The sequence below is a fragment of the Puma concolor genome, chromosome D4 (genome assembly GCF_028749965.1).
Source record: "Puma concolor isolate L17-30 chromosome D4, mPumCon1.1.hap2, whole genome shotgun sequence".
Taxonomy (NCBI): Eukaryota; Metazoa; Chordata; class Mammalia; order Carnivora; family Felidae; genus Puma; species Puma concolor.
The window spans coordinates 70,867,907-70,891,207 of NC_141679.1; the positions used below are offsets into that span (position 1 = coordinate 70,867,907).

Here is a 23,301-nt window from a genome sequence, read left to right on the forward strand (position 1 = left end):
AAAATCTCGACACACAGTGTTGCATAGCTTGAATGTTTTTATATTGATCAAACTTTTTCAGTAGCGTCGCTGACAGGTCAGAATGAAAAACATCTCGAATTTACAGGAAAAAAAAATATTGCTCATTAAGATACTTTTCGAAACTACATAACACCGATCTTTTCATTGCTGCAAACAGAATGTGGGTTACAAAGATGGCGGACAGTCAGCCATCAGACTCCTCAGAGGCAGGCTGAGGTCAGTCTTTGCCATCTTTACGATTCTGATCTCAGCGCAGAAGGGCAAGAACTGGACAGTGGCAATCCTTGTCTTGGCATTCAACCCCGCCAAGGTTAGGGACAATCTCTTGGAGACAAGTCATGGAAATGTGACACATTTCTCTCCAGGAGTTATATGGCTTTGATTTAGGGCTAATTTCCATTCTCTGCAATACAGACTCCCAGAATGGTAAACGTTGAAAGAACCAAAGAACTCATTTAGTGCAGCCCAAATTCCTCTTTTTTACACATAAGGAAATTGAGGCCCGAGTCACCCAAGTCACCCAAGTCTAGGTCTAGATGCGAATGAGCCTTCCCTATTGAGGCCACCTCTTTGTTGCCTCTGAAGGATGAAAAGGGCTGTTGATTTCACTCAAATGATAATTTCTTTTTCTTTCTTTCTTTCTTTCTTTCTTTCTTTCTTTCTTTCTTTCTTTCGCACTCAAATGGTAATTTCTGAGGAACAACAACAACAAAAATATCAGGTAGCAACACAAAAGAAACAGCATCTACACTAATCTAAATAAAAGCATTTTTAGTGTTAACTATCTGGAATTAAAATAAAAAACTTAATCAAAAACATTTTTAAATATAAATTACTGTGGTAGGAATTATGGACCAGCACATGTTGGTGATATAACACCCCCCATCCTGACCTCCCCTAGCCAAATCGAGTTCAATCTCCCCCCCCCCCAACCCCCGCCGGAAGTCAAAACACCAAGTGTAGGTGCTATAGAGTGACACGGGAGGGATGTCCCATCCTAAGTCAGCACATGAGTGGATCTGATCAGATCTTCCAGAGAACAAAACACAAATGTAAAATGTCCTCTCTGTTCACATCCAGCCAAATTTCCTAGGCAAAATATTTCCCATGATTTTGATGCTTCCCACTTAGGACCAAAAAAGGCTTCAGTGTTATTGTTTAAATATGTAAAGTACTGCAGCAGGAATGCTGAGGTACAGAATTTAATTGGTTGTATCTATAGTAATTTTTACTCGTATATTTTGCCCCTTTAGATAATTCTCTTGTCCTGTTCTTCCCCAGTATTTCATAAATTCTGTTCCGAGTAACATCTGCTGGGTCTGAACTTCTGGCCTGCACGGTGGCAGAAAAAGGCTAGTTGCAACCTCTGGTAAACTGTTTTGAAATTTATGTACAGTAATGACAGCCTTCCTGCAACTATATTAAATAATTTGCTTAAAAGAAGTAAAACACAACTCTCCAAACACATTTAGACTCCTCAAGCTTCTTGCACACAGGGGGATGATGCATTTGTATCAAATGGCAATGATTTGCTAAACATCCTGATGGCATTTAAATTTAGCTCAGCTTTCCACCTTCCCCTCTTTTTTGGGACTTAACTGGTAGAATTTTTTCTGAGTCCAGATTGAAAGAAGGCACTGGTATGAGGATATTCCTTTGTGCTTTTGTTCTCAGCCCAAGAAACGTTCTCTTAGAAAAATCCATACAATTCCACTTCTATTTCATGGGTTTTGGGGCTAATCACTGGTAAGTTAACTCTTCCAAGTAATGCATCTGCAGCAGTGTCAGATGGATTCCAGCTGATGAAAACTCACACTGATAGCGTTTTATTCAATCCTCGTATTCAACCCATAGCCTCAGCATTATTTCTCCTATTTTACAGGACGCTGTAATTACAGGAAATAGAGGAAAGAGAGGTAGCACTCTTAAGTGAGCAGGCCAAGAGCTAGTTGTTGATGAGTGGGACCGGGAACCAAATCTCCAACTGCATAATTCCAACCTCTCCTGATTCATTCTGCTGGCTTAGCATGAATCTGACGAGGATCGGGCTTAGGTGGTCTCCTGTTTCACAGTAGCGGGTGATGGCACCGTGTGACGCCTCCCTCCCACCCCTGCCGTTCGGCAGTAAAATATTGGTGGGGGAAAGAGGGAAGTATGCAATTAAATATGCTAAGTCTGGAGATAAAGAACCTTTAGAAACCCGGCTCCCATCATATGGGTCTTTATCCCTCTCGCATCCAGGAAACTACTCAATTGGTCCAGAGTTTGTTAAACATCAAAATGGCTTCACTTCTGTGCACTATGATATGAAAGCATCCTTTTTCTGTAAATCCCATTAAGAAACTGGCTTAGCTTCCTTGTCCTTCAGGGTACATAAAAACTGCTATTTAAAAATACCACATTAAAATTTTTACGTAATTTATTTTCCTTAAATAATAATTTGCTACAATCCTGTCACAAATTTTTTAAAAATTTAACACAGTATGAACAAAGGCAGAATTCTTTAGGACAATCAAAATCAGGGTGAACTTAGAATAAATTAACATCAAATTGTGTTTATATTCAGATAGCCTGATCCTCTCCTTTGAAATGAAATGGAGACCATTGTAACTGAGGGTGAATGCACACATTTGTTCTTCTATACAGAGACTCATTCTTTATATAAACTCAACTGTAATTTGAATCAAGTTAGGAGTCCTGAGAAACACTTACCATGGGCGCGCACACACACACATCCACACACATCCACGGACAACCCTCTAGAAGCTGGGTTTCCCATGGTTCCATGACTAGATCTTTCCTCAGCAGGGCCAACGATTCTGAACATTTAGATGATATCCCATCTCCCCTCAGGAAAATCGTAATGTTTCAAGTGTAACATAGCTTGAAGTAGCAGCAATCCATGTAGTAGATTCAGTAGTCGATAATTCCAGTCTCGGGTTCTGCATGTACAGCAAGAGGCAAGCAGAGGCGAAGAGCACTTCCTCCTAAAACTAACGCACGGACGACAGGATAAAGCGGGAGTCCTCATGCTCAGAGTCTCCACTGAAAACTCAATCGAAGCTGCATGACTAATCCGGTCCAGGCACCGCGTGAGCACCTGAATAGGGTCAGTAATGCAGGGAGGAAGCGGGGCATCTTAGGATTCTCAGAAACATGAATATGGGACGTGGCAGGGAGATGGGACAGAGGAAGGGAGGCCAGAAAAGGTACTGCCCGCTCCTTCAGCCTGAAATCCCACCACCCTGCCATTTAGTACATTCATCAGGGTTTCCTTAGCAGGGGGCAGGTGAATGCTAACGGTTCCAGCTCCGTCTAGAAGGACAGAAAGCTCAGCCCTTAGAGTCCGATAAACATATACACACAAAACATCCAAGCAACTCGAAATAGCCACACCATCTTGTTTCTGGGCGGTCAAGAGCATTGCTGGCGTCCCCTCTCAATTGCCCAAGGATGGTTTACAGGAACACAGTGATGTCTAGGGAGGAAGGCAATAGGACAGGCCCCAAACTGAGATCCGCATTTGCTTACTTCTCTCTGAGGAACAACGGGCCTAACTGACGCTGCAACCGCATGCGTATCTACACGGTTCCTATGTACACGATACCTCTTCTATAGAACTTTAAAGTGCCTGGGTTCAAATGTGCTCATTCCTTCCCCACAGCCTACAAATTCCTCTTGCTGCTTCCAAAGAGAAGGTCTGTCCTTAAGGAGGATGCCCCTGGGAAAGAGGAATGAACATTTCACAGTTGTCTTAACTGGGATCCAGCATTTGGACTAAGCCTTCTTCATAAACACGAAGAATCGCTTCACATACAAACTTGTACTGGCTCTGGAAGAGAAAAGAAAGGTGTCAGTCCAGCCACGGTTCCATAAACTCTGCCTCCTACCACATCTCTGCGTACTCTTTTACGTTGCTCATAAATACTCTCTGACCTCCAGCTCCGGGCCAGGCCAGACCCTGTGCTACGTGCCAGGGAAACACCGTGAAGGCACACCCGTGAAGCCATGATTCCTACGTGAGGGCTGGGGGCTGCTCCCAGAGAGCGGTAGGGAGAGTGTCATGGAAACCACAGCAGAGGGAGGGGCCGGTGGTCTGGAGGAGCCAGGGAAGGGGTGAAGTCACTGCGGGGTGGCCATTCTACTGTACAGTACACTCAAGTGTGGAGACTCCGATGGCCCATTCTGAGTGGCACTGTCGGGCTCGGAGCCCCTGCCTGGAACACCTGGGCACGGACGGAGAGGCTGCACTGGTGACTGGGACCTGGTTGTGCAGGGTAAGGTGAAGGAGTCTTGATTTTGTCTTAAAAAAAAAAAAAAAAGGAGAGCCACTAAAGCTGCTCTGTGGGATACGGCCCTTTATATTAAGAAATGCCCGAGAAACTCATTTAGTGAAGTGTGCGGGGTGAAAGAAAGCATTGAGACTGTGCTTCTTCACCAGCTAAGCAAATCTACCAAGAAGATGCACTGTCAAAATTTTTAACCGGCAATGAGGTCTTCCATACCACGCAGCGGGGCAGAGAACAATATTCTTAATAACCCGGTTTTCTCCCTCTTAATTGTATTTCCTGAGTCTAATATAAAACAAGAGGTCCCGATCATTAGAGAAATCTCATAAACTCTGTCCCTGAGCCTTTGAGGACACGGAGCTGGCTGCACGGTGGACTTACCACTCTTTTCTTTGCTTATGCCGCCTCATTCATCTGGGGGGGTTTTGCCTTAGAGGCCACTCCTCCAGAAAGCCTTCCTTGGCTTTTCAAAGTCAGCTTTGATGGTCTTCCAGCGAGTTCTTACCCTTGGACTTCCCCCATTACTGCTGAGATTTATAACTAATTCAGTCTTCCTACTACATACAAGTCTGGGTCTCTTCGGTGTGTGCAATTATCGAAATGAATGTGGGATGGTCCCCATTTTGCAGATGGGGAAATGGAGGCTTGGAGAGAAGCTAAGTGATTATCTAAGGTCACCCAGTATGTGGAGGGGCCTGAATCATGCTCATTTTTCTACATCACCCGCCCGGCCCCTCTTGTGGTTCTAGGGAAAAACCACAGGATTCCTCTTGAGGACACTTGCAGTGCCACTTACCCAGATGTGGCAGACATGGGAGATAGCCCAAGAGGAGAGAGCAGGGCCATGTGAAACGTCCACTGAGCCAAAAGGCTCACCTGTACACGGACAGGTGGAGTAAAACCCTCAGGTGGCTCTGTTTGCTTCTGAGGGACAAATGATGGGCCAGCGGCTTGACCATGTAGAATGCAACCTGGGCTGCTCCCTGGCCACGTGGCTGGCTGGAAACACAGCACAGACGCGGTGAAAGGGATGGACAGTGAGAGACAGAGGTCAGATGGGGCGGGCTTTGGAGTCGCTCAGCCCCTGACAAGTTTTGTGACCTTGGGCAAGCACTGCAGTGCCCTTGAGCCTTGGTCTCTTAACCTGCAAAGCCCTTCACACAGGCCTGGCCCAGGGCAAGTGCTCAGAAAGCGTGGGCCATCGTTATGACTTTTATCAATGGATTTCTACTCACTGATGTCTGCACCATCATGGCACGCTGGTCTCGCATTTTCCGGACGATGTCCAGTGGGTAAACGGGCAGGTTTCTCTCAGTTAGGCACATGGCTGTTTCCATGGTGACCAACACGCCAGTACGACCTATGCCAGCACTGGGGGGACAGAAGCAGAGACCTGGGATTTGCTCAGGCAGTATTTCTGCACGGCCCAGCTTAATGCCTAGCCAGTTCCCACGTTTACTCAGACAGAGCTCTCCTCCCCTGACCTTCGGGAATACAAAACACACATTCAGGCTGTGCTCTCCAACAGGCTGAAAAGGCCTCTCCTCATATATTCTGAGGCCAGGGCTTAAACACCGATGAAAAGAAACCCACCTTTAAGGGCTGCACCCTCCTCTTGTTCACATCTATTGTGAAGGTCAGCAACTCAAGGACACAGGGAGAGCGGAGGGGGGGAGTGGGCTTCTTCAGTTCTACAATCAGAGGTTTATGCTTTCATAAAATTCCCAATCTTTTGAAACAGCGAAGAAGAAATGAGCAGAGCCTTCTCGTAAAAGCATAGAGTCTCATGGGATTTAGGGTGATCTCTGCCAAGTTTCCTCAGGTCTTTCCCTACGGAATATGTGTATTTAAAAACCAAACCAAAGTAAACCTGGAAGCCACAGTACCTGCAGTGAACTAACACCGGTTCACCATCCACTCTCAGGGACCTCACGTAGTTTACAAATTCCAGAAAGTCCGAGGAGTCATCAGGAACGCCGTGGTCAGGCCACGCGACATACTGGAGATGTGTCACAGTGTGCTCTTCCCCGGTCTGTGGAAGATGCAGGGTGGCCTCGGTGAGCCAAGCCAGCAAGTGGGCAGCTTGAGTCTGGCCCCAGCCTCAGCCTCAGCTCAGCGGTCCTGTCTCCTGACGCCCTTTCGCCCGCTGCGCACAGCCCTGCGGTGGCCCCTGGAAACTCCTGCTCCCCCCTCCAGGACACAGCTCGGGCCACCCTGTCAGGACTGCTTCCTTCTGTCCACTGAGATTTCTTCCCACTCGCTCCTATGGTACTTGCCATCAGGGCCACACTCACTGGCTTTTTCTTTTTTCAAAAGGGTAAAATACATGTAACACGAAGTTTACCATTGTAACCATTAAGTGTATATAGTTCAGTGGCATTAAGTACATTCCCAGGGTTGTGCAACGATCACTGCTATTACCCGGATTTTTTCATCTTCCCAAGTGGAAACTCTGTACCCATGAAGCACTAACTCTTCATTCCCCCCGCCCCCAGCCAATCACCCCACCTCTTTCTGTCTGATTGTGACTAGCCCAGGGACTCTATACAGTCACATAATACTTTCCTCTTGTGACTGGCTTACTTGACCTAGTATAAGGTCTTTCAAGGTTCAGCACTGCTATAACATGCATCAGAACTTCCCTCCTTTTAAAAGCTGAATAGCGCTCCACTCTGTAAATATACCACATCTTGTCTATCCATTTATCCGTCCCGGGGCACTTGGGCGTTCTCACTGCTGTCTAGTGTGAACAGTGGTGCTGTGAACAAGGGCGCTGGTTCTTTCACAAGCGTTTACCCAAATGCTCACCAGGAGTGAACGGAGAACAGAGCTGGAAGCACTGCCCTGTGCAGGCCCCCAGCGGATCTGGTCTAGCACCTGCCTTGAAGCTGCACCCTCCCCCGGACCACTCACTGAAGGGACACCGCTCACCTCGGTGTTGGTGACCAGCATTTCTCGGAACACATAAGCGATGGTGCAGTCCTCTGACTGACAGCGGATGTGAAAGTTGCCGTGTTCCATGACGTCGGGAGGATCAGGCCAGTACTGGTGACATTTGGTCTGCAAGAAAACCCCTGGGTATGAGCTAACCTCCGCTGTGGGGGTGGTGCACATGAGCCGTTACCTGGATGGACAGGTGGGCATCTGACCGGAGCCCTCTCACTCACACCAGGTACTCTGAGAGCTGCAAAGCCAATGTGCTCTGGGTCTGTTCCCTGTTCCCAAAGGAGCGTCCCCTCCTCTCCTGGAGAATAGGGTGGAGGTCAGCCTGCAAGGGCCGAGGCCACAGCTCTCAAGCCAGCCTGGAGCTGGAGCCCGGAGGAGGAGTACAGAGCTCACCCTCTTCGTCACCAGGGTCCACTTGCTGGAAGAACAGGAGAGGCCTCAGACACAGTGCCTTGACCTAGGAGCGGCCTCTCCCTCTCATCCTTTCCCATTCCCCATCAAGCCCACTCCAGGCGCTCAGGCCCCTTCTCTGCTCTTCACACCACCCCCCTTCCACCTCACCCTCCTTTCACCATCCCTCACCTACCCACATGAGTAGAAGGAAGGCCTCATGGCACAGAGGTTAAGAGCACACAGGTGGAAGTCAGAACTCCACTGGACTCATTTTATCTTCTGTTAGCCACATGACTTTGAACCTGCTACCCAACCTCTCGGATTTGCAGTCTTTGCCTGACAGACAGGGACAGCACCTGCCTCCCAGACGGTGACAGAGGTCGGAGGGAATGGTGGGCAGTGCCAGGCTCACCATGGGGGCTCAGGTTACCATTGTGGTTATGGGGGGCCCACATCAACATGAAGAAGGGTGATCAGAGATTCCACCAAAATCCCAGGGAAAGAAGTTCCCAAACCGAGATGAACATCCCTTTACATTTGAGCAGTGTCCCCTAAGCCCTCAGATGACTCATGGAGCTGACATGACACACTCCTGGATGGCAGATGAGGAACCCTGGCCCCCGTGGGGTAAGCGACCTGCCCAAGGTCTCAGGGCTGCTGCGGCTTCCCTACAGGCTCAACGTCTCCCTTTTAATCCTCCCTTCCAAACCCTGAAGCCGTCTTAGCTCTTGCCTCTGGCTTCAAAGCAAAATTCAGGGCCATGCTATCCATCCCATCATAGTTCCATCAAATTCTGACTCACTCAAATTTGTTTTTTTCTCCAAGCCTAGAGTTGCAACATCTTACATAAAAATTATATTTGTGTACAGCTAAAAGGGGCTATAAACCAACAGATGCACGTAATTTGTCTGGAACAGCTTTTCTATTCTTATTTTCAAACGTCACATGGAGTATTTGAAATTAAAGTATGCTGTTGGGAAGCTGGAGTTAAGAATTTACTTGTAAACCTTAAATGTGGGTATTTTGGCTAGTGGCCATTTCCCAACTTCCATAGACATGAAGGGGCCCCTGTCCCCAGAAGCCGAGGCAGAGTCGATACCCACTGGCCTATACCTGCCTCATCCTCACCAGGTGTTGGGGAACATCATCAAAAAGACGTGACCACACTGGCCGGTGAGCTGGACCTGGGCACTCAGAGGCTCCACACGCCCTCCCCTGTCCTTGGAATGTGGGGTCTGCTTGCCTTTCCTGCTCCCAGGGGCTGCTCCAAGGACACAGCCTTAGGATAGTAACATGGGGTTGAAAACACCTACATTGTATACATAACTGAGCCCACTTAGGGTCTCTTTATAAACTTTTTTTTAAGTTTATTTATTTTGAGAGAGACAGAGAGAACGAGTGGGGGAGGGACAGAGAGAGAGGGAGGGAGAATCCCACGCAGGCTCTGTACTGTCAGCACAGAGCCCGATGTGGGCTTGAACCCACTAACTATGAGATCATGGCCTGAGCCGAAACCAAGAATTGGACGCTTAATTGACTGAGCCACCCAGGTGCCCCTCTTTATAAACATTTAAGATTTAGTGGAAAGGTACAGGGAACCATTTGTTTTGTGGTTATGACAAGCCTCGTAAGTTCCCTTTGCTTATTTTAAATGCCACCTGGGGCGCCTGGGTGGCGCAGTCGGTTAAGCGTCCGACTTCAGCCAGGTCACGATCTCGCGGTCCGTGAGTTCGAGCCCCGCATCAGGCTCTGGGCTGATGGCTCGGAGCCTGGAGCCTGTTTCCGATTCTGTGTCTCCCTCTCTCTCTGCCCCTCCCCCGTTCATGCTCTGTCTCTCTCTGTCCCAAAAATAAATAAAAAACGTTGAAAAAAAAAAATTTTAAATGCCACCTATGGGGCACCTGGGTGGCTCAGTTGGTTGAGCATCCGACTTCGGCTCAGGTCATGATCTCATGGTCTGTGAGTTCGAGCCCCGCATCGGGCTCTGTGCTGTCAGTTCAGAGCCTGGAGCCTGCTTCAGATTCTGTGTCTCCCTCTCTCTCTGCCCCTCCCCTGCTCATGCTCTGTCTCTCTCTCTGTCAAAAATAAATAAACATTAAAAAAATTAAAATAAAATAAAATAAAATGCCACCTAATCTCAGTTGGTTAAGCGTCCGACTCTTGGTTTCAGCTCAGGTCATGATCTCATGGTTCATGAGTTTGAGCCTGCTTGGGATTCTCTCTTCCCCTCTCTCTCTGCCCCTCCCCTGCTATGTTCTCTCTCTCAAAATCAATAAACTTAACAACAACAACAACAACAAAAAGCCACCCCAAACTGCCACCTACCAACCTAGAGTAGCCTGCGTCTTCCTTTAGTCTCTCCCGGTCCCCTGCATATGGGGGCCAGCTTCATATTATACCTGGGTAGCCTGCCCGGGCAGGCTGCAGACCCACACAGGGTGTCAATTTCTGCTACAGACTCTCAAGCATCCTACTCACAGGACAACGGATGGGAAGGGTCTCTGAAGTGATCAGCCCGTATAAGGCAGAGCTACAAACACCTGTTTCCAGAGATTCCCAGCGAATTCACCAGAACTGGACATTCTACTTCTTGATCAAATTTGGATTTTAGGTCTATTTGGATCTCAAAGCACTAAGGGTGTAGTAGAAAGAGCAAGGGGTCTGTGGAAACCCTGAGTTTCAATCCTGGTTAATAATGCGCTCCACTAACCAAGTGTGTGATCCTGGGCAAGTTACTAGACTTCCTTCAGTCTCTGTTTCCACATTGATGCTGGCTATGGGGGGGAGGATGCTAACGCCTACTATCTACTGAACAGTGTGTGCCTAGTTCTCAATGGTACTTTTTATGGACATTAGCTTGACCTCAAAAAACCCTATGAGGTAGATACTATTAGTGTCTCTGTTTCGCATACGAGTAAACTGAGGCTTTGGGGGTGAATCAACTGGTATGAGATCATCCATATCAGAAGTGGCACATACACAGGGAGAAGCTGTGGGTGGTGGTGAGGACCAGATAAGGATCCTCAAGATAAAGGGCTCGGGTCAGCTGAGAGTTTGTAACAGGAGAGGGAGGGAACATGTAGCCTGGATTTCAGAAGAACAGGTTTCTAACAATTGATAAACAAGAGGGGTAAGTCCCCAGGGCCAGAGATAATGAAGGGACTGCTGACTCAGGACAAGGGGCCTGCTGGGCTGGGCTTAGTCAGGAAGACAGGCTGGGAAACAGAGAAGCCCCCTGGGCCACAGGGAGACCTCAGAGGAGCTCAGGTGCAGAGTAGATGAATAAGAGGGGGGTGGGTGGAACGCAATCAGGACAGAGCAGGAGGGGCAGGACCTGTAAGAACAGCCAGAGGAAGTAAGGCCTATCGGAAGGAAGAAAGGGCCCTTCTTTCCGAGCTGGAACAAATAGGACAAGGGAAGAAGGGGCTCCTGTCCAGAGCAGATCATCTGTCGCTAGCCATGCCTGTTGCGGCTCACTAATGACCTCAGAGCGGGAAAGGGCAGAGTCAACTTTACAGCAGAAAGAGAAGCCCAATCCAGGTGAGGAGACCACGCCCCATGGCCCTGAAAGACCTTACGACCCAGCAGAATGGCACCTCCACGAATATTTTGAGAGAACCTGGAGCATTCAAGCACCCAGAAGTCACAGAATAGGCAGACAAACATAGCTCAGTTTTCAAATGGGGGGACTGGCAGATCGTGGAGACGGGGAGGCAATAAAGTTGACATTAGTCATCTACAAAATAGCAGAAATGGCCCAGAACAGGGCCTACAGTGTGGGGTGTGGTGGTGGAATCAGAGGATTAAATAACAGAACTGCATGGCGGTAAAGCAAACTTTGCCACGGATGGTCTCAACTTGGGTTGAGGATGGCTTCAACATCACTCCCCTAATACTTTAACTCTCTTTTTATGAGAGAGAGAGAAAGAGTGTGTGTGTGCACATATTTGCAAGTGCCGGCTTTGGGTTCTGAGCCTAGAAGGCAAGAGTATTTACTTAGAACTTAATAACACAAGTCTGACATTATTTTTAGATCCCTAAAGAGCCAAGTGCATAGAGGAGAGGGGTAAATTATTCTGTGTCTTCCAGGTGGGAGAAACAGGTGGGGTGGAGGTTCAAGGCCACGTGGATTTCAGCTAGTTGTAAGGAGTAATTTTTTAAAAATCAGGGCTGAACACTAACAAGATGGACCTTGGAGGTGCTTTTGCAGAAGTGGGGAGCCCTCTGCCTGGGAGACACACATACAAGTCCTTTGCAATCCCTGGGGCTGTCTCTGCAGAATTAGTAGGAATTCTTATTTTGCTGTTTCAGGTTGAGAGTATAGACTGTTCTCAAACATACTATTCATTCCAATCCTGTGTATTCTGATTTTCGGTGTGGATCAATTTGGTATTCTGAACCATGTACCAAGGAGAGAGGCCTGGGAGGAAGCAGCACACAGATCATTCAAAACAGGTGGCTCAAAGTTAATTTATATCTGACTTTGGAATGGGTTTCTGAATAAATGTTTCATAATGAAGATATCTCAATGTATGCACAAGTTAGAGAATGTATAATACAGGTACCCCTTGCACAGTGACTACTGTTATATAACCAGTGATCTGTTCCTATGGAAAATGCATGCCCTGCTAAAGCACAGTGTGGTGCCCATCACTCTCCTAATCAAGCCCTTCTTTCTTCTTTTTGCATCGGCTTTTGCTGCAAAGCAAACAGAGGCTGACAGAAGTTGTAATGCCTCCCACTTGTTATGGCCACTGTGAGCCTAGCACCCACACTGCTCTTCGCAGGACCAGCCCTTGTCCTGGGTGGGTGAGGCTGCAGTCAACACACGGGTTCTGGGGCAGGGGAGGTGAGGCAAAGGAGACTGCCTTCTGGCTAATTATAATGGATCTGAACCAGGAGTGGGAGGGGCTGTGTGAGCTCAGAGAAAGGCCAGGGAATGGACAGGAGTGCTGAGCTCCCCGACACTGGAGGTGACTATCAGTAAGTCTCTAAAGGAGATTTATGGGTCATGTAGGGGCTGGACCAAGTGATATTTAAGACCCTTTCCAGGTCTGAGATTCATGTTGCATAGAGCACGGCGTGACACGCCCACGTTTGAATCAGAAATCAAGCCACTTACCCGCCCTCGCTCTGTGAGAGTCGTCAACATGACAATGAGTGATAACTTCTGATCCCAGACGACTTGCCAAAATTGTGCACAGGTATGTGGCAGGGGCCCCTGAGCGGCGATGTACTTGTTCACAAGGTTAGCAGCAGGAATTTCCATCTGGCAAGAGATTGTTAAGACATTAGAATCTGTCACTGCCACAAGGTGGCCACGGAACTGGATCTTACACTCTTCTAGTTGGTAACGGACATCACAACAGAATATTCTGTCAATGTACAGCCAATAAGAAAAATCAAAGAAAAAGCCATTTTTAAAAATCCTTGAAAGATACTTGACAATAATACTAGCATTAACTACTTAAGATAAAGCTATGTGACACTCAGTAGGCAATAATCAGAAATGTACCTACAAGACGGCAGAAGAGTTTGGATGATCTTTACTGCTATATCGAAATTGGCCATCTGCATCTTCAGCCATTCATACCAGTCTTCATGCCCAAATCTTTCCCCACACAGGGCTTTCTATCAAAATCTACTTGCTTTCCTTTGAAGCATAGACCATACAGCCTTATACCACCACTATGCTGCACTTTGCTTTCTGCAGGGTTCCAATGCCCGTGTCATCGAGTTGATCAATCCTTCCCCCCACCCAGCTTTATTGAAGTGTAACTGACAAATAAAAATTGCATATTATTTAAGGTATACAACATGATGGTTTGATGTATGCATATATTGTGAAATAATCACCACAATCAAGTTAATGATCACATCCATCACCTCACACAGTTATTTGAGTTGATTAATGTTAAACATCAAAATGTTTTCAACTGTCCTCAGTATCCCTCCTCCCATCCTGCTCTGCTTTTACTTCTTCCCTCTGAACAGAGTCATTTCTATGAAAAAACAGTCAGAACCTGCTGAACTTTCAAGTGACACTGTGATTCATTCATTCTTAGGTGGGGTACACAGAGGCACTCAATTCATGGTTTGGTTGATGTTTGGGTTATTGGCTTCTTCAACCCTGGTCTCAGTTCCCCAATTTCCCTGTAAAGACACCAGATTACGTGATCCTGCTGACCTCACCAAATCTGATGCTCTGCTTTCAAGGCATCAGGAATGTTGAAGTGAGGGTCAATGAATTCCATAGATGTTTTGGGATAAATGGAATCACTGATAACACCCATCTTTATTAGGGTAGTTTTTGATATTTTGCTATAACTTGAGAACTTGAGAAATCATCTGTTCATGTAGGTCAAGGGTTGGCAAACTTTGGCCTGAGGGCCAAATCTGACTGTCACTTTGCAAGCTAAGAGTGTTTTAAAAATGTTTTTACATGGTTGCATTTTAAATGGTCATATAACTACTTAAGTAATAGCCTCCATTTTCCCTCAGCTTGCAAAGACTGAAATATTATCTAGTCCTCTACAGAAAAAGTGTGCTGACCCCTGGTTTAAATGAAGAAAATGAGGTTCAGAGAGGCCAAGTAAGTTGCCCAAGATTCATTTTCAGGGTCGAATGAATGCTTTTCCCACAACATGTGAAATTTTTTACGTTTTCTTTTTGGGTTACACGCACAAGTGGTTTTTTTCTCCCTTATTTTTAGGTGGGATGTACAGTAATAACATGGCGGGGGGGAGGGAAACACAGAAAGTTACAAGCGCACGACCGGCAAACAAAAAAACCCCCAAAACCAAAAAAAAAAAAAACCCTACAAAAAAACCTCAAACAACAAAAAAAAAACCCCCACAAAAATGTCAGCAGTTCAAGACAGAAGGCATGTGGACGATGGGAGTCAGAGACACAGAATCTGAGTTTTGGTCTCACCTTCTGTTAGCTTTGTGACTTTTCAAATTATTTAATCTCTCTGAACCTTAGTTTTGTCCTCTGTAAAAAGACTATTCTGCCTTCCCTCAATGGCTGCTGGGGTGCTGAAATGAGGGGGTGAACAGGAGAGCACTTGGTCAACTGCAAAGCACCACCCATACCATTCATGCTTGTTACAGTGATCAGTGGGCTCTTATTATCCAGATTCTTGACTTACGTTCACATAACTCGCATTAATATAATCTTCATTTCCCTGCAATAATACCCGGGTGGTGTCATCTGTGGGGGAGAAACAAATTTACCAATTATCCTGAGCATTATTTTTATCGGACCAAGGAAACAAGAGTTCAGTCCCCAACCCCATCCACAGCTTTGCCTCATTAGCATAAACACTATTCCCCAACTGTTCAGAGTCGAAATGGCGGCATTAAAAATGGTGGTGTTTACAGACACACTGAAAATCGTTCCAGAATACCAGACAATCTGTGTTAAAAAGGGAAACATTATCTCAGCGTGTTGGGGGTGGGGGGTGGGGGAGAGAAGGAAGCATTCACACCGGGTACTCACAAGGCAGCACATCTTTATATCGGTTTTTGTCCAAATTTTGAGGCAGCTTTGCAAACGTGATGGCCAGACCGGGCTTCTTTCTGTAGAGTTGCTACATAACAAATACAGAAGTGGGGGAGAAAAAAACAAACAAACAAAAAAACCAACCTTGCAAAAAACAGCTATGGAGGGAGCATGGAAACATACTTTTAACAATAAAGTCTACCACCTGTGGCACTAAATCTTAACATTTAAAAGTGATTAGGTGCTATGTTTTAAAAGAAAACTCTTCCCAATAAAAAATTCTACAATCCCATGAGAAACTGACTAAACTCACTAATTTTTTTTTTTTAACATGAAGATCTTTGGGGGGAAAAAAAGTCACAGGAAGGGGTCTGAGTCATAGATAATGGATCATGGTAAGTAAAATCTTGTCTTTTTGACAGTTATTTGACAAATGATAAAAGCAAGTCGAGAAAGAAAAGAATTCTGACTCAAAGTTCAATGGAAACCATTTATATTAGTCTAAAAACATTTCTCTCCAGTTCAATGGAGTGAACCGGGTTCTTAGCTGAACAACAAGAGCATTTCATTCATCTTCTCAGAAGTATGTTTGCACAGTAAAAACATTTCTTCCAATACGTAGTAAACTTCATTTAAGAGGTATCTTTGCTGTACAATATAATAACTAGCAAAAAATCCAATTAAGCCATCTTTGCACACCTATAAGACCCTATTACATGTTTGTGCAGTGCCTGATGTGATTCTGACAACGGTTGTGTGAGAGGTACTAAGAGGACCCTTCTTTTGCAAGCAAGGAGGAGAGATTAAATACCTTGGCTCACAATCACCAACGGGAGGCTGAATTCAGATCTGACTCAATGCTAGAGTTTTCTCTTCCTTTGAGAACACTCCACTGAGGTATGACTGTCATGTAAAAAGTGGTACATATTTAATGTACACAACTTGATGAGTCCGGGGATAAGTATACACCAGGGAAACCCCACGAAGACCACAGACACATCCATTCCTTCCCAGTTTCCTCCTGCCCTAGAGTTTTTTCATACAACTGTTTCTCACACTTTGAGCTAGAGAGTGAAATACTAGTCACTGTGGTTTTATGAAAGTTTACAAACAATACAACTTTTTCTCAATGTTGGAAGCAACCTTTTCTTCCCTTAGAATATCTGGGAAATTCAGACTAGTATAAAGAAAAAAAATTATCAGTAATTTCACAAACCCAAGGGAACCCTTTTCACATTTTTTTCTCCAGTTTTCTATGTATACAAATAAACATAAGTACACATATAAACAGAGAAGACACAGATGTACATTTTTAAAAACAAAAAATAAGACTGAATTACAAATTAGCATTTCCTATATTATGTTCTATGGAACCCCAGTGTTTTGAAAGATACTAATAGGTATTCCTTAGAATGTTTCAAGGTCAGGGGCACGTGGGTGCCTCAGTCACTTAAGCATCTGACTTCAGCTCAAGTCATGATCTCATAGTTCGCGAGTTCAAGCCCCGTGTCAGGCTCTGAGCTCAGAGCCTGGAGCCTACTTCGGATTCTGTGTCTCCCTCTCTCTCTGCCCTTCCCCTCGTGCTCTCTCTCTCTCTCCCTCTCAAAAATAAGTAAACATTAAAAAGTTTCAAGGTCAGAGAAATTTGGAAAATATAAGCCATCGTATGTTCTATGAATCTCCAAGAAGCTCAACCCTGCAGTACTTAAGCTTATTTAATTCTGATTAGCTAAGCATTTCTCAAGCTAATTTGGCCATGGAGGACCTCACATCCCATAAGAAGTATTCTGGGAAATACTACCATAATTTTGAAGCCTGAAGCCTGTTTTTTCCTACTTATTATAGAGTGTCTAGGTCCTTGTGCCATTAATTATTCTAAATATTCTCTACATAAAATGATTTTTACTGGATCATAGTTTCTCATAACTTAACTTTTACTCTACTTTTGATTAGGGGGTTTTCAATGTTTTTACTCATAAACTTTTAGAAGAATTAGTATATCAAAACATATTTTTATGGATTTTGATACATACAATCAAGTTGCCCTACAGGTGTGTATGAGAATTGCTAATCCACTAAATTGCGGCCAAATCATCAACTAAAAGGTGTTTGCAATTTGAATAAGAAGGCTGGACAGTAGTTTCCCCCCAATATTTTTGCAACTTGTATTTTTTGTTGTGTAAATTGGCCTCTGTGAATCTGTTTTCCTCTTATTGGTTCTTTTTTTTTTTTTTTTTAAGTCTATTTATTTATTTTGGGAGAGAGAGAGAGAGTGCAAGTGGGAGAGGGGTGGAGAGAGAAAGACTGAGACATCAGCCCAGACTTTGATATGGGGCTCGGACCTATGAACTGTGAAATCATGACCTGAGCCAAAGTTGGATGTTTAACCGATAGGGCTAACCAGGCACCCCTCTTTTTTTCTTTTTAATTAAATAAACAAACTGCATAGCAATCATTAGGAGAAAATTAGCATCAAGATTTTTGGCAACAACAATTGTGTCATGTCTTATATGTTTACCAAATGTTTAGAATTTGCAATCTCTCCTGCAGCTCAGCTACTGATCTTCACAATTTCAGTTTGTAACAAAAAGCCCCTGAATTATTATTATTATTTTTTTTTTTTGAGAGAGCCTGAGAGTTCACCCATGTGCTTGAGCGAAGGAGGGGCAGAAGAACAGAAGGGGTGAGGGAGAAGGAGAGGAAGAGAAAGAGAGAATATCTTAAGCAGGCTCCACGCAGTACTTGATCTCAGGACTGTGGCATCATGACCTGTGCCAAAGTCAAGAGTCAGCCACTCAGCCCACTGAGCCACCCAGGTGCCCTACCAGTGAACAACTTCTCAAAGGTCTGACAGCTTTAATGGACAGAGAGCATTCTAGAAATAAATTCAGGATTTACTGGAAGGTTTGGTTTGATACCGTAAGGAAAATATCTGAGTCAAATTTCCCCAAATGACATTTTGGTTCTGACTAACTGCATAGAGGTAAAATCCAATTAAGTGAATATAATCAGTAAAGCTAAGCCGGAGGTTCAAGGATTTTTTTTTTTTTTTTCCAAATAAAAGCATAAATGTAATCAACTTGAGATGGTCTAACAGAAAAGCACAGATCCAGCAAAAGGCTTTAATTACAATAAGTATATAAATGTATCTCAGCAGTAATGATCTGTTGATAAGATTGTCAAGGTACTAAAATAAAAAATAAAATAGCAGTGTTTAAACATTTTTAAATGTGCACTCCCCAGGCTTTATCTGACAGAAATGCATAAAGATACATATCAAAGAAATTTATCTACAGCAAAGCGTTTTTTTTTTTTTTATTAGAAAACTGGAAACAGTCTGAACATTTACCAACAGGGAGAGGTATTGACTTAAATTATGGTACAGTCATACCACAAAATTATGTGCAATAAAAAGATTAAACTACAGGTTTGGGAAGATATTCATTCACCTATTCTGAAGAATGCAAGTTATAAGGGCACCTGGCTAGCTTAGTTAGTAGAGCAAGAGACTCTTGGTCTCAGGGTTGTGAGTTCAACCCCCATGTTGGGTGTAGAGAGCACTTTAAAATAAAATCTTGGGGCGCCTAGGTGGCTCAGTCAGTTAAGTGTCCGGCTTTCACTCAGGTCATGATCTCGTGGTTCTTGAGTTCGAGCCCCACGTTGGGCTCTGTGCTGACAATTCACAGCCTGGAGCCTGTGTCAGATCCCGTGTCTTCCTCTCTCTCTGCCCCTTCCCCAATCGCATGCTCTCTCTCTCAAAAATAAACATTAAGAAAAATCTGTTTAAATCTTAAAAAAAAGTAATGCAAGTTACAGAATACAGTGGTGATCCCTTTTATATACAACAGCACACACACATGTGTATAATGTATATGTGTGTGCACTTGTGTATATAACACATCTCGGCATGAGCACTGGAACAAGTATGGAAGGACAGGCATCAGATTGTTATTTGTAAATAGTAACAAAGAGGAAGAAGCTAAAGAATATGGGAGTCAGGAGATAATTCTACTTTGGCTATTTCTAAATTACTTGAATTATTACAATGCAAATTATTTCTTAAATTCAAATGACTGAGAAAAAAACCAGAAGAAATGTACACATAAAATTAAATTCTACAAAAAGCTGGGTGAACAGGGATATGATTTTTGGGGCCTTTAGAAAGCACAACACACTCATATTCATGTCTGCCTTGCAAGGTGAGCACTGAGCCCTAATTCTGCTAAACTGCTTCAGTTCTAGTTTCTGAAGGTGTTAAGAGTTGGGTTTTTGGTTTCCTTTACTTTATTGACTTTTTCTCCAGATCTTGTGAGCTACTCAGCAGGCTATGACAACACTACTTGGAGAAGGGTGGTTCAGAGTAGAAAGTGAGATGCTGGAAACCCATGTAGATCTTTCTGGAAGGCTCATGGACAGAGGGAAAGGAATTAAAGACCATCAGCCGTAATTAAGACAAGGCTCTTTCAAGAACTACTCATTGTAAAAATATGCTTGGCTTTGGTTATTCCCAGGCTAAAGGTGTGTGAGGTGGGCAAGAGCTCCCAGTTACAGACCCTGGCAATTCTGCCTTAGAATGAGAGGGGCGGGGAGGCTGGAGAAAGAGTCCCAGGGACAGATGGTTAGAAGATCACTTAGTTTTATTAAAAACTATTGATTTTTAAGTCCTAAAGTGCTTTGGTCTCATCAGAGTGTAGTTCTAAAAAGCTGTGAAACTTAGGGCTAAAAATTATAAAAAATCAGCTGAGAAAGGGTTGTTCTGGAACAACCGTATTTAAATTAGTGCCTACATCACTGGCTCTAGCTTCCAAAGACAGAAAGTGGCACAGCAGAGGCTGGACCTCTCTAGTGCCGTACCGCTGGGGTGGGTAAGATGACACAGTTTTCCCATTTAAACATTTCTTCTTCGAAAAAGTCTTCTAATATTAGAGAGAGGGTATCAGGAGAGGACTCTGATCTCTTCAGACTTCTGGCCCAACCACAGATGTGAAATCTGGTCACAATCCTCAGATGAAGTGTTTGGACACTTAATGGGCTCCGACCCTGGTGGATGCTGGCAAGGCCCCACACAGGGGAAGCAAGCATTCTATCACCCAGAGAAAGGGAGAATTCCTGGAGGCTGAGAACCCAAGGGAGGCAGAAGGAAAAGGAAAAGACAGGGAAAAAAAAAAAGGAGGGGGAGCTGAAGGGGCAATAGGTAAGGAGAGATCAAACAGTAGAAAGACTCCCTTTCAGGGAGCCTGGGTGGCTCAGTGAATTAAGCATTTGACTTGGGTTCAGGTCATGATCTCACAGTTTGCGAGTCTGACCCCTGCATCAGGTGCTCTGCTGTCAGCATGGAGCCCGCTTCGGATCCTCTGTCCCCCCTCTTCCTTTCCCTCTCCCCCACGTGCACTCGCTGTATCTCTCTCACAATAAATACACTTTAAAAAAACAAGAAAGGGGCGCCTGGGTGGCTCAGTCAGTTGGGTGTCCGACTTCGGGTCAGGTTGTGATCTCACAGCTCGTGGGTTTGAGCCCTGCGTCTGGCTCCGTGCTGACAGCTCAGAGCCTGAAGTCTGCTTTGGATTCTGTGTGTGTCTCTATCTCTGTCTCTCCCCAACTTGCATTTTGTCTCTCTCTCTCTCTCTCTCTCTCAAAAATAAATAAACATTAAAACAAAATTAAAAAAAAAAAAAAAGACTCCCTTTCATGGCTTCAGCAATGACCGGGATCTACTGGAAGGCAAGGACTTTCCAAACAGCTGCTTACAGCCTACTTCCTGCATCAAGCACCCAACTGTGGTCTTCATGAAGGCAGGCGTCTTGTTTGCTGAGTTCATCACCATAAACCCTAGGCCAGCACTGCACCTGGCACAAAGTGCGTGTTCAGTCACCATTTGTAGAGTGAAGGAACAACGGATCTGCAGCTTTGAACAAAGGGTGCAAACCACCGAGGAAAGCCTGACAAGGGGTGTCATGGAGCCATACAATTAAGATAAGAGCAACTCATTTTCCATGAGGGCCTTGAGAGGCTGTTTCCCCAGTAGCACTTTGTAGACCTAATTTACTACTCAGGGGCAGTCCGTCTACACCGGGGACTTTCCCTTTCCCTTGTACCTGACCCAGTCAGAGGGCAAGGGATGCTGGAGGGGACCTGGAACCTCCTTCTACATTCCTATGAGGGTTTGCTGAAATAAACTAACACGACTGCTAGTGATTTGACGACCTTCAATAGTGCCACTTTATTAACTTTATTTAATTAGAGAGAGAGACAACACACGTGGGTGAGCAAGTGTGGGAGGGGCAGAGAGAGAGGCGGGGACAGAGGATCCAAAGTGGTCTCTGGGCCGACAGATAGCAGAGAGCCCAATGTGGGGCTCAAACTCACTATGAGATCATGACCTGATCATAACCAACTAGGCCACCCAGGTGCCCCAATAGTGCTACTTAAAAAAATTTTTTTTAATATTTATTTTTGAGACAGAGAGATAGAGTACGAGTGGGGGAGGGGACAGAGAGAGACAGAGACAGAGAGAGAGAGAGAGAGAGAGAGAGAGAGAGAGAGAGAGAGGAAGACACAGAATCCTTATCAGGCTCCAAGCTCTGAGCTGTCAGCACAGAGCCCAAGGTGGGGCTCAAACTCACGAACTGTGAGATCATGACCTGAGCCAAAGTCAGACGCTTAACCGACTGAGCCACACAGGTGTCCCTTAGCAAAAAAATTTTTTTAATGTTTATTTTTGAGAGAGAGAGAGAGAGAGACAGCGTGAGTGGGGGAGGGGCAGAGAGAGAGGGAGACACAGAATCTGAGCTGTCAGCACAGAGCCCAACGTAGGGCTTGAACTCACAAACCGTGAGATCATGACCTGAGCAGATAGTCGGACACCCTACTGACTGAGCCACCCAGGCGCCCCCCAATAGTGCTACTTTAAATACACAGTCCCAGATGCAGATCCCACCCTTTGGGATCAGGTATTCTTTCATACATAAATACATGATAATAAACTGGGGTACCCCTTCCTTTAAATGGGCATCTGGCATTTGAAATGTGAAGCCCTCACACCTGCTCCTGCTATTTCACACATCACAGAATACTTTCCTTAAAGAAGAAAAAAAAAAAAACTATCCGGAAAAATTCTTACATGCTTTTTTCTAAGGTATGAATTCTAATCTTGAAGGTATAATTGCCTTCACTAATTTCTACGTGTGTCAATTTAAACCTCTCATTAAGTCTTCAGCTACCTTGGTCCTTCCAAATCAACTTTTATAGTAATCACAGGAGCCAGTGAGTCACTTGTTTTGACACCACTGGATGTTTCCTCTAAGGGCGATGTAGGAGGGAGTTCAGGAAAAAAGGGTTAGGAGAGAGAGGAAGACGGGTTCCGGCTTTGGTAAAGGAGGAAAGCGAGGTGGGATGGGTGGGGTATCTGAGCCGGACATGGTCTCTGGTGGAGTGTTGTAGATGCTGCCCTTACCAGCGTGGAGAGGGCCGGAGGACAGATGTTCATTTCCGATCAACCCCACCCCAAAAGCCTCTGAATAAGTCTTAACTGGACAAGGAGGCAGGGAAGTTGCAGGTCACCTGGTCACTGGATGAGGATGGGCACAACTGTCCTTAGCTGGGAAGCTGGTTCTCAAAGGACACCCCTTCCCTTGCTTACACAGAAAGGCCAACTCAGGGAAAGCATGAAATGAGCCACAAATTTTATTCAGGAAGGAATGAACCTGGGGCAGACTTAATGAGTTCCTTAATGAAAGACATCCTGGAGGTGGTGAAAGACTGGGGGCCTTGCGAACCCCAAATCTTCTCCTTTACATGAGACAGAGTGACACCCTACCTTGGCTGAACCAGGTAGAGTATTCAGGCAGTTTGATGCCAATCGGTCACACAGAGTAGCTCAGGCGGTGTAGCTCCCAGAGGGAAGGGCTCAGACTGGGGGCTGGGTGAGCAGCTGGCTGGCACCCGGCAGTGGTGAGTTCTGACACTAACTAGGCTTTAACACAGATTCTAATCTGACCTCTATCCAGCAACCAGCTATTTGACACAAGGCAAGTCCCCAACCCCCAAGTCTCATTTTCTCCGTCTACAAAGGCGTGATCCTAAAGTTGTGAGAATCAACAGAGACAACATATGTGAAATACACTTGGCAGATTCCAAAGTGCTACCGAAA

The 23,301-nt window shown here is 45.2% G+C and overlaps 1 protein-coding gene across 8 annotated transcripts in view; it reads right to left on the reverse strand.

Annotated features, from left to right (window-relative positions):
* Positions 1-19: 19 nt before the first annotated feature.
* PTPN3 (protein tyrosine phosphatase non-receptor type 3) overlaps positions 20-23,301 on the reverse strand; it is a 149,016-nt gene continuing 125,734 nt past the window's right edge. For all 8 annotated transcript variants that reach the window (XM_086683672.1, XM_086683673.1, XM_086683671.1 and 5 more), the window contains 7 exons: positions 15,150-15,240; positions 14,800-14,861; positions 12,772-12,918; positions 7,242-7,370; positions 6,197-6,342; positions 5,546-5,681; positions 20-3,853 (listed from right to left, as the gene is read on the reverse strand). In XM_086683672.1, coding sequence (XP_086539798.1) covers positions 3,776-3,853; positions 5,546-5,681; positions 6,197-6,342; positions 7,242-7,370; positions 12,772-12,918; positions 14,800-14,861; positions 15,150-15,240 — 789 coding nt within the window. In that variant the 3' untranslated portion in view covers positions 20-3,775. The remainder of the gene's footprint in view (positions 3,854-5,545; positions 5,682-6,196; positions 6,343-7,241; positions 7,371-12,771; positions 12,919-14,799; positions 14,862-15,149; positions 15,241-23,301) is intronic.